At 40.9% G+C, this 15,834-nt stretch overlaps 1 protein-coding gene across 2 annotated transcripts in view; it reads left to right on the top strand.

Moving 5' to 3' along the window:
- The window catches only part of PDHX (pyruvate dehydrogenase complex component X), a 59,914-nt gene extending 47,976 nt beyond the window's left edge, over positions 1 to 11,938 (top strand). For both annotated transcript variants that reach the window (XM_063332329.1, XM_063332330.1), the window contains exons 11-12: positions 409 to 473; positions 5,142 to 11,938. In XM_063332329.1, the coding sequence (XP_063188399.1) occupies positions 409 to 473; positions 5,142 to 5,406 (330 nt within the window). In that variant the 3' untranslated portion in view covers positions 5,407 to 11,938. The remainder of the gene's footprint in view (positions 1 to 408; positions 474 to 5,141) is intronic.
- The last annotated feature ends 3,896 nt before the right edge of the window (positions 11,939 to 15,834 follow it).

Below are 15,834 nucleotides of genomic sequence, written 5' to 3'. Positions count from 1 at the left end.
TCTGCTAGAAAGTTCTGAAGTGGTACATGGCAATTTCTTTAAACAAATGTGTTATGAAAAATATTGTGAATTTCTCATCAGTATTTTGCTACCTATTTTTAGCATCTAAAAACACCAGGGAGAATGGTGGTTCCATTGTGAAAACTGAAGTAAGGTTTTTAAGGTGAGAGAACAGCTTTTATTGAACAGCCAATATTGTTGGGAAAATGAAGTTTTGCATCATAGTCTCTTTGCCAAATCATTGCAGCTACAACAACAATGTTGCTGACGTACTTGCCTAATTCCAAAAGCAGATGACTTTTTAATGGCTATATGGTACTTAAAATTTCTTACTGAGTTAAAAGGAGGTAGTCTATTACAACACTTTTTTCTTCTCTCCTCTTCTTTTTCTTCTTTCATTTTCCTTAGGCTCTAGCAAAGAAAGCAAGAGATGGAAAACTGTTACCAGAAGAATACCAGGGAGGATCTTTTAGGTAAAACTCTCTATCAGTATTTAATACATACAGTGCAGGTTCAGAACTACTTTATCCTGTTATTCTGCTGTGTGTTAATGATTGTCTCTTAAAATCTCGCTCCATTTAGGATGAAACTCCATGTGATGATTCTGAGGGCCAAACCTAAGCTGAGTTTTCTGTATCAGGGGAAACAATTATTTTGGTGCAGGTTTATTTCATCTGAGCCTGGTGTGAAATTCATGTTTTTCATACCGACACTGATCTGACTTTTATTTTTGCACCTAATTTTTCCCAGTTGCGGAAGACTGTTGGGTTTTTTTGGTTTAGTTTATTTTTTCTTTTTTTAAAATTGCATTCTGTAGTTAAGAAAACCCATTGATAATAGTTTTAAAATAAATATTTTCAAAGGAGTTTTTTGGCAGAGATATTGAAGCAGACAGTGATGTCTAGTTTGTCTTCAATTCGCGTTGCAGAGGAATGTCTAGGGGGCAAAAGAAAAGTTACAGCAAAGTTGTGGTGTTAACTCTTACAGTTTACTTTAAACTGAAACATTAAAAACTGAGTAGATCAATTTTAAGTAGTAGCATATATTTAGTAAATATTTTTTCTATGAAGTGTACTCCGCCAAAGGAGATAGTGAACTCAGTGATGAGAAATAAATGGCATGTGTAAAACATCAGCATAAATGTATTGACAAAGTTGCACAATTAATTTCTCAGATGACTTTTTACACTCCCCAAGTTTCTAAAATTTTTAGTGTACTGTATTTTATGACACAGTATCATCAAGCAACATTTTTTGTTATTAACTGTAGCTTAGCTCACTTTTTGTCAATTTTTTAAAAGCTAATTCTGAATGCTTATGTTAATCATATCTTCTAGAGTAGATAATTCGTGATTAGAGTAATAATACAAACTTCTGCAGAAATACTGCAGTAATATATGTGCCTGGGTTGCAGCTGTCTGGAGTATGTGGTGCTCATGCTGGAGGAGTGGTCAAAAAAATCTCTAAGCCTTTCAGCAGAAAAAAATGTATGGAAATGCAGCAGTGGAGGCTTGGATGTGTTCATCAACAAAATGGCCCCTGAGCATGAATAACTGTGGACATTTCACTGGTAACAGATCGCAGTAATGAGAACAGCTGTGTCAGGTGTGAACGGCTGGATGGTTTACTCAGCCTTGTGGCAGACCTGTGAGAGGAAGTACAAAGGGTAAGGAGCATCAGGGTGTTTGAGAAAGACATAGAGAGAGGTGCTGACAAGGTCAGAAAGGCCTACCGCCACAAGGAAGAAAAGACGGGTTATAGTTGTAGATGATCAGGTGGGATTCATGTTTCTCAAAGGGGGAAGAGGGTCCTTGCTCACATGCTGGCAGGGCTCATTGATAGAGCTTTAAACTAGAGTTAAGGGGGAGGGGGATAATGTCAGGCTTGCCTGTGACAAGCTGTGGGATGACATGCCAAGGTTAGAGGGGCCGGGGTACTCGTGAGGGCCCTCAGCCTGTCACTCTGAGATGGGCTGGCTATGCTGGAGCATGAGTCTTAGAGAGATGAGCCAGGGCCTCCTGAGGGAATAGGAGCCAGCAGGGAAAGACCAGTGAAATACCTCAGAGGAATTAAGGGGTGTTGCTGTAAGAAGGTGACATGACCAACAGCCCAGCTGAAGTGCCTCTACAGCAATGCCCGCAGCATGGGCAACAAACAGCAGGAGCTGGAAGCCAGCATGCTGCTAGAAAGCTACAACCTAGTAGCCATTCCTATAACTTGGTGGGACAAGTTCCACAACTGGAGAGCGTCTGTTTAGAAAGGACAGTTGAGGAACGAGGGGTGGAGGCATTGCCGTCTACATCAGGAAATGGATAGAGTGTGAAGAGGTGTCTCTGAAGAATAGCCACGAGCTGGCTGAAAGGTTATGGGTAAGAATTAGAGACCGAGGCAACAAAAGGAACCTTGAGGTTGACGTCTACCACAAGCCACCCGATCAAAGGCAGCCTATTGACCAAGCCTTCTTAGTTCAGCTACAGGGGACATTGTGCTCGCAGGCTCTCGTCCTGATGGTCCACTTCAGCCACCGCGACATCTGCTGGAAAAGTAGCATGGTGAGCTGTAGGCAATCCACAAGACTCCTGGAATGCACTGAGGATAACTTCATGAGCCAGGAAATAGACAGCCCTACCAGAGGGGATGTGATACCGGACCTGTTGGTCACCAGTGCAAGTGAGCTAATTGGTGACGTCAAGGTTGGAGGCAGCCTGGGCTGCAGTGATCATGGGCTGGTGGAGTTTGCAGTCCTGAGGGATGTGGATCAGGCAAAGAGTGAAGTCAGGAAAGCAAACTTCCCGCTCTTCAAGGAGTTGGTCAATAAGACCCCCTGGGAAACTGCCCTCAGGGTCAAGGGAGCAGAACAGAGATGGCAGATCTTTTAAGGATGTTTTCCATGGAGTGCCAGAGCTCTCGATCCCCAGATGGAAGAAATCAGGAAAGGAAGGCAAGACACGGGCATGGCTGAGTTGAGACCTGCTGGTCAAACTAAAGGGCAAGAAGGAAATGCACAAGCAGTGGACGCAGGGACAGGTATCCTGGGAAGAGTATAGGGACCCTGCCTGGTTGTGTAGGGATGGGGTCAGGAAGGCGCAGCTGGAGCTGAACTTGGCAAGGGATGCAAAGAATAATAAGACAGGCTTCTACATGTACATCAGCCAGAAAAGGAAGGTCAAAGAAAGCATAGGCCCACCTGATGAGCAAGACTGGCAAACTGGTAGCAATGGACAAGGAGAAGGCTGAGGTACGCAACAACTCTTTTGCGCCTCAGTCTTCACTGGCAACCTCTCTCCCCACAGCCCTCAAGTAGGTGGACCACAAGGCAGGGACTGGGGGAGCAAAGTCCTTCCCGCTGTAAGAGAAGATCATGTTTGTGACTACCTGAGGAACCTGAAAATAGAGTATTCTATGGGACCTGATGAGATGCATCTCTCTAAAGTGGAGAGGTGTGGATTTAATGGGTGGACTATTTGGTGGAGGAGGAATTGTTTGGATGGTTGCATGCAGAGAGTGGTGGTCAACAGCTCAATATAGAGATGGACATCAGTGAGAAGTGGTGTCACTCAGGGGTCCGTATTGGGACCGGTACTGTCTGCTGTCTTCATCAGTGACGTAGGCAGTGGGATCGAGTGCACCCTCAGCAAGTTTGCAGACAACACCAAGCTGAGTGGTGTGGTTGACATGCCTGAGGGACAAGATGCCATCCAGAGGCACCTGGACAAGCTTGAGAAGTGGGCCCATGTGAACCTGGTTAGGCTCAGCAAGGCCAAGTGCAAGGTCCTGCACCTGGGTCAGGGCAACCCCTGGTATCAGTACAGGCTGGGGGATGAAGGTATTGAGAGTAGCCCTGAGGAGGATGACTTGGGTGGATGGTGGATGAAAAGCTGAACATGAGCCAGCAATGTGCATTCGCAGCCCAGAAGACCAGCTGTATCCTGGGCTGCATCAAAAGAAGTGTGGCCAGAAAGTCAAGGGGGGTGATTCTGGCCCTCTGCTCAGCTCTGGTGAGACCCCACCTGGAGTACCGCATTCAGCTCTGGAGCCCTCAGCCCAGGAAGGACATGGACCTGTTGGAGCAGTTCCTGAGAAGGGCCACAGAAATGATCAGAATGCTGGAGCACCTCTTCTATAAAGAAAGGCTGAGAGTTGGGCTTGTTCACCTCGAGAAGAGAAGGCTCCCGGGAGACCTTATTGAGGTCTGCCACTACTTAAAGGGGGCCTATAAGAATGACGGGGACAGACTTTTTAGCAGGGCCTGTTGTGATAGGACAAGGGCTAATGGTTTTAAACTAAAAGAGGGTAGATTCAGGCTAGATATAAGGAAGATGTTTTTTACAGTGAGGGTGGTGAGACACTGGAACAGGTTGCCCAGAGAGACGGTGGATGCCCCATCCCTGGAAACATTCAATGTCAGGTTGGATGGTGCTCTGAGCAACCTGGTCTAGTTGAAGATGTCCCTGCTCGTTTCAGGGGTGGTTGGACAAGATGACCTTTAAAGGTCCCTTCCAATTCAAACCATTCTATGTTTCTGTACAGATTAATCTCTTTTCTGCTCTTTGCTGTAACTATAAGAAAAAGGGCGAGATGATGGGTCAGCTTCTCTATAGACAGTCTGTCATAAAAGAGTCCCAGTCTTATCTAATATACCACTTCCCAGTTGGTGACACAGACAAAAATGTTAAAGGGAGAAAGGCATGATGAGGCTTTCCTGTGCCTGAGTGATGTTTATATGCCCAAATCGTATCACTTGGTTATCAGCAGCCATTGTAACTTAAAAGTCGTGAGGTTCAATCTAAAAGACATTTGGCTTTGAACAGGGGCCGCCAAAGTTTTTTTTTTTTGGTGTTTTTTTTTTTTTGAAGATACTACTTTCCTGTCCTACTCTCTGCTTTTAGTGCATGCAGTGCAAGGATATCTTACTGTAAAGAAATGGGGCTTTTAAAAAGGTGCGTTAATTGTAATCTCAAAAATCCCAAACTCTTGAGAGTCTGAATTTGCCCAACTGAAATCCAATTCAGATCTTTTTTAAAGTTAACAGGTTTGAACTTGGGAGGGAATTACGTCGTAGTAATTATTGAATATATATTATTTCTTCTAGGGGATATATAACTTTTGACATTACTGGTAACTCTCTTCTCCTACATTTAGTATCTCCAATCTGGGCATGTTTGGTGTCAATGACTTCACTGCAGTCATAAACCCTCCGCAGGCCTGCATCCTCGCTGTGGGCCGAGCAAGAGCAGAACTCAAGATTGTGGAAGATGAAGAAGGGAATGAGAAACTTAAGCAGCATCAACTCATGACAGTGACTCTTTCAAGTGATGGTCGGGTGGTAGATGATGGGCTGGCTTCAAAGTTTTTGGAGACCTTGAAAGCCAACATAGAGAATCCTATGCGACTTGCCTTGTGTTAAACTCAGTGAAGATTGCTGCTTGTTTTGACAACATAGATAACTGTTACGTACTTGACGTTTTTCCTGCAATGTACTTGACGTTTTTCCTGCAATGTATTCCTTATGAAATAAAATTTCTGTAATAAATCTTCCTACACGTAATTCCTGAAAGAACTTGACTCTTGCAAAGTGAATGCTCAGTGCTGTTTTCACCTAATCCTTTTGTCCACATGCTCATCTCCATCCATACACATTACAGTAGACACCCTTACTTCTACTGATGATCTGTCCCACTGGATACAATAGAACTTTAAAGTTGAGTAGGGAGCCATAAATATGACAAATAATCCAAGAAACAAAGCCCGATCATGTCCTTTTATGTGCTATGTTGTACAGAAAGTTGCATATTGATCACATTAAAGTATATGCAATTGCAGAGTGAGTAAAGGGGAAACTAATTCAGAATTGTCGGAACTAAGTGTCATACTTGGATGTGTCTTTCATATGCAATAATTTGTGCCAGAAGGTGATGGAAAATGAAGAAAAAGATGACATTGGGATTGATCTTGTAATAGTTTTATGGTGATGACCTGTAGGTTTGAAATTTATTCTATTTTTTTCATTATTTTTTACTTTCTTGGCTTTTATTGTATGACTTCTCATTTTCCACTGAGTTTTTGTCCTGGATTACATCAGACCACAACAAATACTTTTTCCTCCCTAAAGTCCACTGAAAATGTTGCATATTATTGTAATTTTTTTGAAAGTGGTGGAAATAACACACATAGTAGCAATGGATGTGCAATGACCAGTGCCAGATGTTCAGATGGGTCTGTCTCTTTCTGTCAGAAGTACTCATTGCAAGCCCCTTTCAGTACCACTCAGTTTACCCTGGCAGTTTCAGATACGGGTTAACTGGAGGAAGGTTACTCTACTTGTATGTACTCTTCAGCTATTTGTTAAATTCAAGCTTAAGCTCATTACTGTTTGTACTGCTGTAAGATTAGTAAATTATTTATTAGATCACTGTACCAATTACTTTAGTGATGAGAGTAAGTTTTTCTGCCTTTTGTGTAGGTAATATTTCAACGTACCACTTTTATGTTGTGGAAGGGCTGTTTTTCAGCCTCTTGTTCATGGATAATCTGCCTTAACTGCTCTGATTCATACTATTTTGTTCTTGAAATTAGAGAATTATTTTTTTTTCCAAGGCTTTGAAAGAAAATATCACTTCACTTTATACAAAGTACTGCGGCACAACTAATAAAATTTAACTAGCTGACTACCCGGTCTTAATATTTTTATGAGTTTTCCAGATCAGTAGAGATTCTTACCTAGTGCATCATGGGTCAGAAACAAATAGCTATTATTTCCTTTACCCTGAAGGTTGCTTATAAGCAGTTAAGCGTTATCATTTAAGAAGTGTCCTAGCACCTGGAATTTCCTGTTCCCCAATATCTATTTGTAGACTGCTGTTTGTATTTTCTTTTCTTTTTTTTTTTTTTGGTTTAAAGAGGTATTGAATTACATGTGAATAGTCACATCGTGCTTTGGTAAGTAAGTAAGGTGGAAAAATATGGTTGTTCAGTGTATGTTCTTGGTTTTTTGCTTACAATGATGATGGTTTTTCATTTTCCTTAAAGCTTCCAAGTGTTAGCTTGAAATCAAAAGAATAGTCCAATTAAATACATAACGAAAGAATAGTCCAATGAAAGATAGTCCAATAAAATGAGAATAATGTTTTGATAACCCTTCCTAAGTAATTTAAATGTTCTGACCTTTTAGTTTTTGTGTACTAGGTTAAGTTTTAGAAACCTATTTTATGAATGTTTCCTTTTTTAATTCAGGCGAATGGCAGAATTGAGTAGATTTCTCTGTTGGTTTTAAGAGGCAAGGCCAAACCCTTTAAGAGTGTGTCATTTAAATTGAAGTCCTGGCAGTCATTTAAAAATATATGATAGCTATATACTGTTCTTGCAGAAGGAGGAGTATATCTAAGGTATGACATTGATCTCAAGATGCAAGGAAGATGAGCATTACTGCAGTAGCTTAAAGAATGTAAAGAAGTATCTTCAGTGTGTCTCCTGTCAGTTTTCTTTCTGACTGTAGTAATGTAACATGAAAAATGAAACGTTCTACAGGAAAGTGCATGAAGTGTGCTTTTGTCTTTTGCTGTATTTTGTAAATTATGAAAAATCTTATCCAAAATTTTTTTCCGATAAAATGTATTAATCAGCCTAATTATCTCTGCACATAGAGCTGTTCACTGAATCATTCTTAAGCACTGACTCATCATTCAGCTCTGATGTGCTCCTCACCGGTGGATTTTCTTGGTATAAGCTTTGATGGTGCCACTGTTGTTGATCATTTCAGTCAATGAAAGACTGTTTTGAAGGGAATACTGAAATACAGAAAGGCCAGCAGAGGGCAGACTGAGCAGCCCGGTTTTCTGATGGTCTAGCTCTCTTTGGTTTTAAAGTGTTTCAGAAAGCACCTGACATGAATAAAGAAGGAATAGTAAACACTAACTTGCCTTGATTTGTTGGAATTGGGATCAGATGGAAACCTTGGTCTGTGTATGGCACTTCCTGCGGAACTGGATCATAGAATCGTAGAATATCTCAAGTTGGAAGGGATTCATAAGGATCATCGAGTTCAACTCCCTAAAACTAAATCATATAACTAAGAGCTTCATCCAGATGCTCCTTGAACTCTGTCAGGCTTGGTCCTTCCCTGGGGAACCTGTTGCAATGTCTGACTACCCTCTCACTGAAGAATCTTTTCCTAATGTCCAGCCTGAACTTCCCCTTATGCAGCTTCATTCCATTTCCTCATGTCCTATTGCTGGTCACTAGAGAGAGAAGATCAGCAGCTCCCTTTCTGCTGCCCCCCTTGAGGAAGTTGTGGACTGCAGGACCTCAGCCTTCTCTTCTTTAACCTGAACAAACCAAGTGGCCACAGTTGCTCCTCATAAGTCATACCCTTGAGACCTTTCACCATCTTGGTTGTTCTCCTCTGGACACACTCCAATAGTTTGATGTCCTTATATTGAGGCACCCAAAACTGCACACAGTACTCAGGGTTGAGCTTGCAGCAGTGCAGCGTAGAGTGGAACAATCACCTGCCTTGACCAGCTAGCTGTGCTGAGCTGGATGCACCCTAGGACACGGTTGGCCCTTTCAGCTGCCAGGGCACACTGCTGAGCCGTATTCAATGATGTTTTATTCCATTTATCCCTAAAATGTTGAAGGTATAGAGAGAAGATTCCTCCAGGTCAGTGTAGCAATTACATCTGTTATAGATTAAATAGAGAAAAAACTGATCAGTTGAAAGGAGCTTTCAATATGTGCTTAGTTAAGCGTAAGTTTTAAACTTACAACTCTTGTAATTTCTTTCTTTGTAATCATGCTTGAGTAAAGCAGGAGGAAGTTCATGGTAGCCTGCTGGAGATTTGTAGAAACATGCTAACCAGTAAATGTTCCAAGAAACACAGAAATTTAGGATTTGAGTGAAGACCCATGTGTTGATAAAACTGAGGTGCAAATCATTTACTGGAGCCTTGACTGGCTATTTTGCAGGGTTACTTTACAAAATCTGCCTAATTTGTATCTGTGAAAAGCCATCGCTGTTTGCTTGAATTCAGTTTGCACTCCTTCCCTTTGATGTCACTTTGCTTTGTCTTGTAGGTATCACAGTGGATAATTATTCAGATACAATAACCATATTGTTCTTCCCTCTCTCCACAATAATTGTCTTACCTGGCAAGTTAAACATTTGTGTCATTATGAGAAATAACTGGCTGGAAAATGATAGACTTCTTGTTCATTAGCTGTACTAAGGAAAGTGATTCATGCTATGTCAATGAATCACAGATTAGAGATCAAGAGAAGATTTTCTTTCATACCTTAAAAGTTCTTCTCGCGTAGCCTAGACCTGGATAGGAAGAAAGGGCAGCTATGAACATTTTTATTTCTGCTCACTGTTGTATGAAGTATATACTGAATTGTTAGTGCAGCAGATCTCTCTCCTGCAGTTTCATGATCTTTGCACTGTCTATGTTGCGTTCGTTACCACTTGCTGTTCGCTTTGCTTTGCAGGGATACGAGCAATTGAACGTCGTAGGATACGCTCTGTTAACCTAGTCATCAACCAATTCCTGTTTCAGCTGCCTATCTTAAGAAAATGTGTTGCATTTGGCAACTCAGGTGTGCTTTTAATTTCTTCCCTGCCAAATAAATTATAAGATCAAATATCCATGGAGGCTGTTTGCTTGTGCAGATGCTTGTACTTGCTGTGTCATGTCCCAGTCTCCGTTAGCAGTGTGCACTGAGTTTTCTAGGTTTCAGCAGACAGCATCACGCTGTTTCCTCTTCCTTGCGTGAAAAATAGGAGCTATAAGGAATCCCTTGGTTGATCAAGAAAGAAACTCTTCTTACACTCTTCAGAAGTGTGAAAGTTCTGTCTTATAGTGTAAATTTCAACCAAATACTCTGAGTGCAATACATTGCTTACTCACTTGCTCATTTTGGCAAGGATTCTAGAGCACTTTTACTATTCACTTCATAGTACAAGCAATACACAGATTCAAATGAAATAACTGTCATGCTTTTTTTTTTTCCCCACATGAATACTTAGAGAGACACGTTACGTACAGAATTATTTTGAAGTTAACTCAAAAATGAATTGGTTGTGTCTACAGAAATTTATCAGATGTTATATCATCTTGCGTTTCCCTGTTGACATCTATAGAAGAGTCACAGAATTTTAAGGCAGATTAGGAGTCCTTCATCTGTCCATTCCTATTTTGAACCTAATCTAGCTACCATAGACTGCTAAGTAGGTGATGTCTTACTCAAGCTAATAACAAGGGCTAAAGATTCTGAGTGACTCCCAGCCTGGAAGAGAAGGGACAATTTGGGATGTGCTAAATTATCCTAAACAGTGCGTTATATTTGTATGCTGTCTGACAGGGTTCAACCACTCTGACAGCTGCAGAGGAAGGCCACAAACAGAGGGTCTAGGCCCTCTTACTGACATGAACAATACTAATAAAGGAGAAGAAATGTGATTATTGGCTCTTTTTCAAAAAAAAATTTGTTAATAGTTCCATTCCAATGCCTTTAGCTACAATGCAGCTGGTTTCACTGACTCAAAGTCAAAGCAGAGGGTTGCAGTTTTACCACAACAGAACTGCTGCTGTGTTAATACTTTTGTTTTCAAAGACGACAGCTTTTCGGTACTGTGTGTTGACATAATGATTGTGTTAATCATTAGTCTGTGACACCCTTAGCTGTATTCTTTGTTTTGGAAGGCAATCCCTACTGGGCAGGGTAGAAAAGATGAAAGTAAGTCAAAAGAAGTTAGTCTTTTTCACCTGTACTTGAACATCCTACTTTGTGTAGTATTATATCGATTTTATTGATTATCAAGGAATGCCTGGGGGTTTTTTAAGCCATAAAGCGTAAGCAGATGATCTCTGACCACGCAATTGTCTCAAGCAAACTCTGAAGGAAACAATACTTCAAAACTTTAATGTTCCATAACAAATTTAAGAAAGGGAATTTTACTTCTTGGACCTTCTTTTAAAGCATCTGTGCATACTTTGCATGTGTGCCTGTGCACATGTGTATCTCTGTATGTGCTGAGATGGACTAGTAAAGAGGGCCATCTGCTATTTCAACCACACTTGTTAAAGCCTTTCAGATCCAGGCTACGGGATGAAGAAAGAGACAGGCTTCTGAATTCCGCTGCTGAGGCTAACATTTCTGCTTAAATGTATGTCAATGTATGGGCGTTGAGGTACAACACTGGGGGAGGCCTAAGAGAAACCTGCCCTGATTACATTTGAAGGAAGTAATTGCAACATTGCATCTGTTGCTCAAACACAAGTGATGTGACAGTTGAAATGATAGCGAGGAGCAAATACTCTTGGCTAAGAGAGATACCCTGAAGAATCTGTGAAGCGATCCCTTATACGTACCTCATGACAGCATTTGGGGGGAATGTGGTGGTGGAAAGAGTTATCTTGTGTGGGAATAATGTGTCTAGTGCTTGTGGAGAGGTTTTAAACATTTATTTTTGTTAAAAAATAAAAAGACAATCAACTAACCAAGCAAAGCCCGCAACTGTTGCCAAATATGTTACTAAGTTTGTTGAGAAATCTATGAATCCAGACAGGGATATTTTAGAGATCACATCGTATTAAGACTGATTTAGGTAAAAGCTAAGCCATTTTTTTCTCTGTGCTTTTCTAAACCTGAGCCTTATTTAATTTTTAAGCTGTTTAATGTGGTGATTGTCTGCTTGTGGATGTGTACTATAGCCACCTCAGTAGTGTGTGTGTGTATACCATTTATATCAAAGTAACTAGCCATGGATGGTAACTACACATTTATTTTCATTTCAGAATTGACTAGATAAGCATCAATGCCACTGGAAATGCCATGCTAAACAAACAAACAAAGAAAAAAAAACCAACTACTGAAGAGCGATATTAGTGGGCAGTGTTTGCTCCCCTGGGGTAATAGTTTGCCTAACAAGTGACAGAAAACAAGAGAGATTAGGACAGGAAAACAGTAACTCAGTGGCAAAATAACTCTGGATTCTTCCATACCTAAAGACTGGGAGGAGGTTTGTTTGTTTTGGTTTTTTTTTCAGTTTTCAGATTAATTTAATACAGAAAATTCTTTGCCACACCAGCCACAAGTTCTAATTGCAAACTCTAGAATCTCCTTTTCTGACTCTGGAAGTTTTAGGGGTTTCTTATGAAGTTTTTTTTTATATATGTATTAAAAATAAATGTTTTCATGTGGTTTGCTATTATTCTTGTGGTTATTTAGAATGCTTGATTAGAGTTTCATATGTGAACAGCAGATTAAACAATTATAGATTGCAAATGTTTTTGCTTAAGGTATGCAACCGCTAGATAAATTTTCTGGAGTAGATCTCCGTGTCGCCAACGGTAAGAAATGTAAAGATGGCCTTTTTCTAGGATCTCAGCCAGGTGCGAACAATATCTAATACATCTAATTTTCTTTTACTCATTTTTTTTCCATTTAAAAGTAGTTTCAATGTACTGAAAGAATCAGTGGCCTACTTTACCAAAAACATTTATAATGCTGATGTTCTCACAGAACTATGGATGTATATCTATAGTTAAAAATGTTTTCATTAGAATTGCTATGAACACTTCAAAGGTGTTCATTTACATAAGTTTTGATTTAGATGTAGATTTATATAAATAATAAAATATGCATAGAGATTATTTTAGTACTGACCACCACTTGTTAAAATAAGAGGCCATGTATGTGTCAGTTGTTTAAATCATTTGAAGAATTTCTTATCTGGCAATGCTTAATCAGTTTTTCCAGCCCAGAAAGCCTTGGCTCACCACGAATTGATAAGAACTTACATTATCTCTGAAATCCTTATAAAAAAAGACCTTTTAAAGAACCTGTAAGTTTGAATAGAATAATTTTCAAAATGTTTTTGATTACCATGAAAGTATATTTGGAGTTGAAAGGAAACTTTTTTGAAGTCTGAGAGGACTAAACTTTATTGGAAAGAGTTAAGATTTTTGAGAGTTTCTGACTTTCCTTAGTAGCTGTTTTCTTGCTTATATGTAAATAGAATCCAGAGTTGTGAAATGAAAATACTACTAGTACTGTCCACAGAGGTGCTGAGAGACTGAAAAGATTAGGATAGCGGCTCCAACTACATCTTAAAAATCTGTCTTTGGCTTCTAGTAATACTGTGAAATATCAGTGAGGAAGCATACGGCCCTTTGTGTTCATGTGTCTCAGGCCTCCTGGCACTGAGTCTCATCTCTTTCAAGCAATCAAATTGTAAGAAGACAAAGAAAACTACTGACCATACAGCAGAAAGCTGAAGCATCTGTCAATCGTTCATCAGCTGTCCTGGCCAACTGGGGATGTCCCAGTTGACTGGAGGTTAGCAAATGTGATGCCCATCTACCAGAAAGGCTGGAAGGAAGATCTGGGGAACTACAGGCCTGTCAGTCTGACTGCAGTGCCAGGGAAGCTTGCGGAGCAGATAATTGTGACTGCCATCACATGGCACGTACAGGACAACCAGGAGATCAGGCCCAGTCAGCATGGGTTTAGGAAGGGCAGTTCCTGCTTGACCAAACTGATCTCCTTCTATGACAAGATGATCCACTTAGTGATGGAGGGAAAGTCTGTGGATGTTATTTACCTGGACTTTAGTAAAGCCTTTGACATCATTTCCCACAGCATTATCCTGCAAGAAACTGGCTGTTCATGTCTTGGGCAGGTGTACTCTTCTCTGAGTAAAAAACTGGCTGGATGGTTGGGCCAAAGAGTTGTGGTGAATGGAGTTAAATGCAGTTGGCAGCTGGTCATGAGTGGTGTTCCCCAGGGCTCGGTACTGAGGCCAGTTCTGTTTAATATCTTTATCAATGATCTGGACGAGGGGATTGAGTGCAGCCTCAGTAGATTTGCAGATGACCCCAAGTTAGCTGAGAGGGTCGATCTGCTTGAGGGTAGGATGGCTTTTCAGAGGGATCTGGACAGGCTGGATCGATGAGCTGAGGCCAGTGGTGTGAGGTTGAACAAGGCCAAGTGCCGGGTCCTGCACTTGGGTCACAATAACCCCATGCAGTGCTATAGGCTTGGCAAGAGTGGCTGGAGAGCTGCCCTGCAGGAAAGGATCTTGGAGTGTTTGTCGACAGCTGGCCGAATATGAGCCAGCAGTGGCCAGGTGGCCAAGGTGGCCAATAGCATCCTGGCCTGTATCAGGAATAATGTGGTGAGTAGGACTAGCGCCCTGTACTCAGCATTGGTGAGGCTGCACCTTAAATACTGTGTTCAGTTTTGGGCTCCTCACTACAAGAAATACATTGAGATTCGGAGTGTTTCCAAAGAAAGGTAATGAAGCTGGTGATGAGTCTAGAGAACAAGTTCTGTGAAAAGCAGCCAAGGGAACTGGGGTTGTTTAGTCTGGAGAAAACGAGGCTGAGAGAAGACCTTTCCACTCTCTACAACTACCTGAAAGGAGATTGTAGTTACGTGGGGGCTGGTCTCTTCTCCCAAGTGATAGGACAAGAGGAAATGGCCTCAAGTTGCGCCAGGGGAGGTTTAGATTGGATATTAGGAAAAATTTCTTCATTGAAGGGGTTGTGAAGCACTGGAGCAGGCTGCCCAGGGAAGTGGTTGAGTCACCATCCCTGGAGGCATTTAAAAGACAGGTAGACATGGCGCTTAGGGACATGGTTGAGTGGTGGACTTGGTAGTGTTAGGTTTATGGTTGGACTTGAAGATCTTAAGGGTCTTTTCCAACCTAAATGATTCTGTGATTCCATGATCTAGTTTAGCTACTTGGGCCCATTATAAAGACTCCAGAAATTAAAAGTGAGAGAAATTTTACCAGAGAATTAGTTTTACATCTTCCTTGTGATGATTTCAACAGTGTCCCTATACACTTAGGATAACAGTTTCTCCACCACCATAAATGTGGGTATTCGTGGTGTGGAGCTTATTCTGACTGTGGTAGAGATGTTCTAGAGGCACTTTGGTCTTGTTTGTTAGAAGTCTCAAAATCTCAGCCAGTCTGTGAATCATATGCTTAAAGCAAAAAAAACCCTGCAGCTCTGCTGCCTCCTTTTTTGTAAACTTGGATTACCATCCTTTCTCAGTCATTAGCTCATCTTCCCACTGGCTTTGAATAATTCCTGCTAGTGCTGCTTCTCCTTGAAGCTGTCTTCTATGCTTACCAGCCACGTATCAGGAACTGGTTGATATTTGTCTTCACAGATTCTGCAAGAGGAGAAAAGCTGAGACTTTAAGTAAAAATGTGTGAGGCACACGTACACACACACATGTGCATTTCTGAATGTTGTATTCATTTGCCTGTCCAGAAAACTGTTTGAATAGTTTCTTTTGAGCCAATTACTGAAAGCCTGTGAAGCAAGAGGAAGAATTTAATTAAGATTACTTTATTTCCTCCTTTGTAAACTGAACACTACCAGTAATCCAGCAGGATTTTCAACCCCTTCTAAAGAATTCTTTGTCTGTCGCTAAACTGTTTTAATTCTTCAAGATTCACTAAAGTAGGATTCATTAATGTAAAGCACATACTGTATTTTAGAGTTTAGAGCAGGGTACCTATAACTGTTGCCAAATCACTTTGTTAGAAGCTGTTTACTGAGAGTTATATAAAATACACCATTGTTGAAGGTAGCATGTTTATAATTTGCTTTTCTTAATTCTTTTTACCCCCCAAGTTGCATGTTGGGATTGCAGTGGCCCTTTACACACCTGGTTTAAAAAAAAAGAAAAAGTTAAAACAATAGGGGACAATAGCTGCTCTTCAGGAGCGACAGCTAGAGAGCAGGTGGGGTATCCAGAGGTGTCTAAAATAGCACCGAGGCTTGCGTGTAAACAGCAAATTCTCATCACTGAGTTACATCAC

Source organism: Chroicocephalus ridibundus, chromosome 4, assembly GCF_963924245.1.
Source record: "Chroicocephalus ridibundus chromosome 4, bChrRid1.1, whole genome shotgun sequence".
In the NCBI taxonomy this organism is placed as follows: domain Eukaryota; kingdom Metazoa; phylum Chordata; class Aves; order Charadriiformes; family Laridae; genus Chroicocephalus; species Chroicocephalus ridibundus.
Note: the sequence above shows the minus strand (reverse complement) of the source record. Positions and strands in the feature narration are given on the sequence as shown.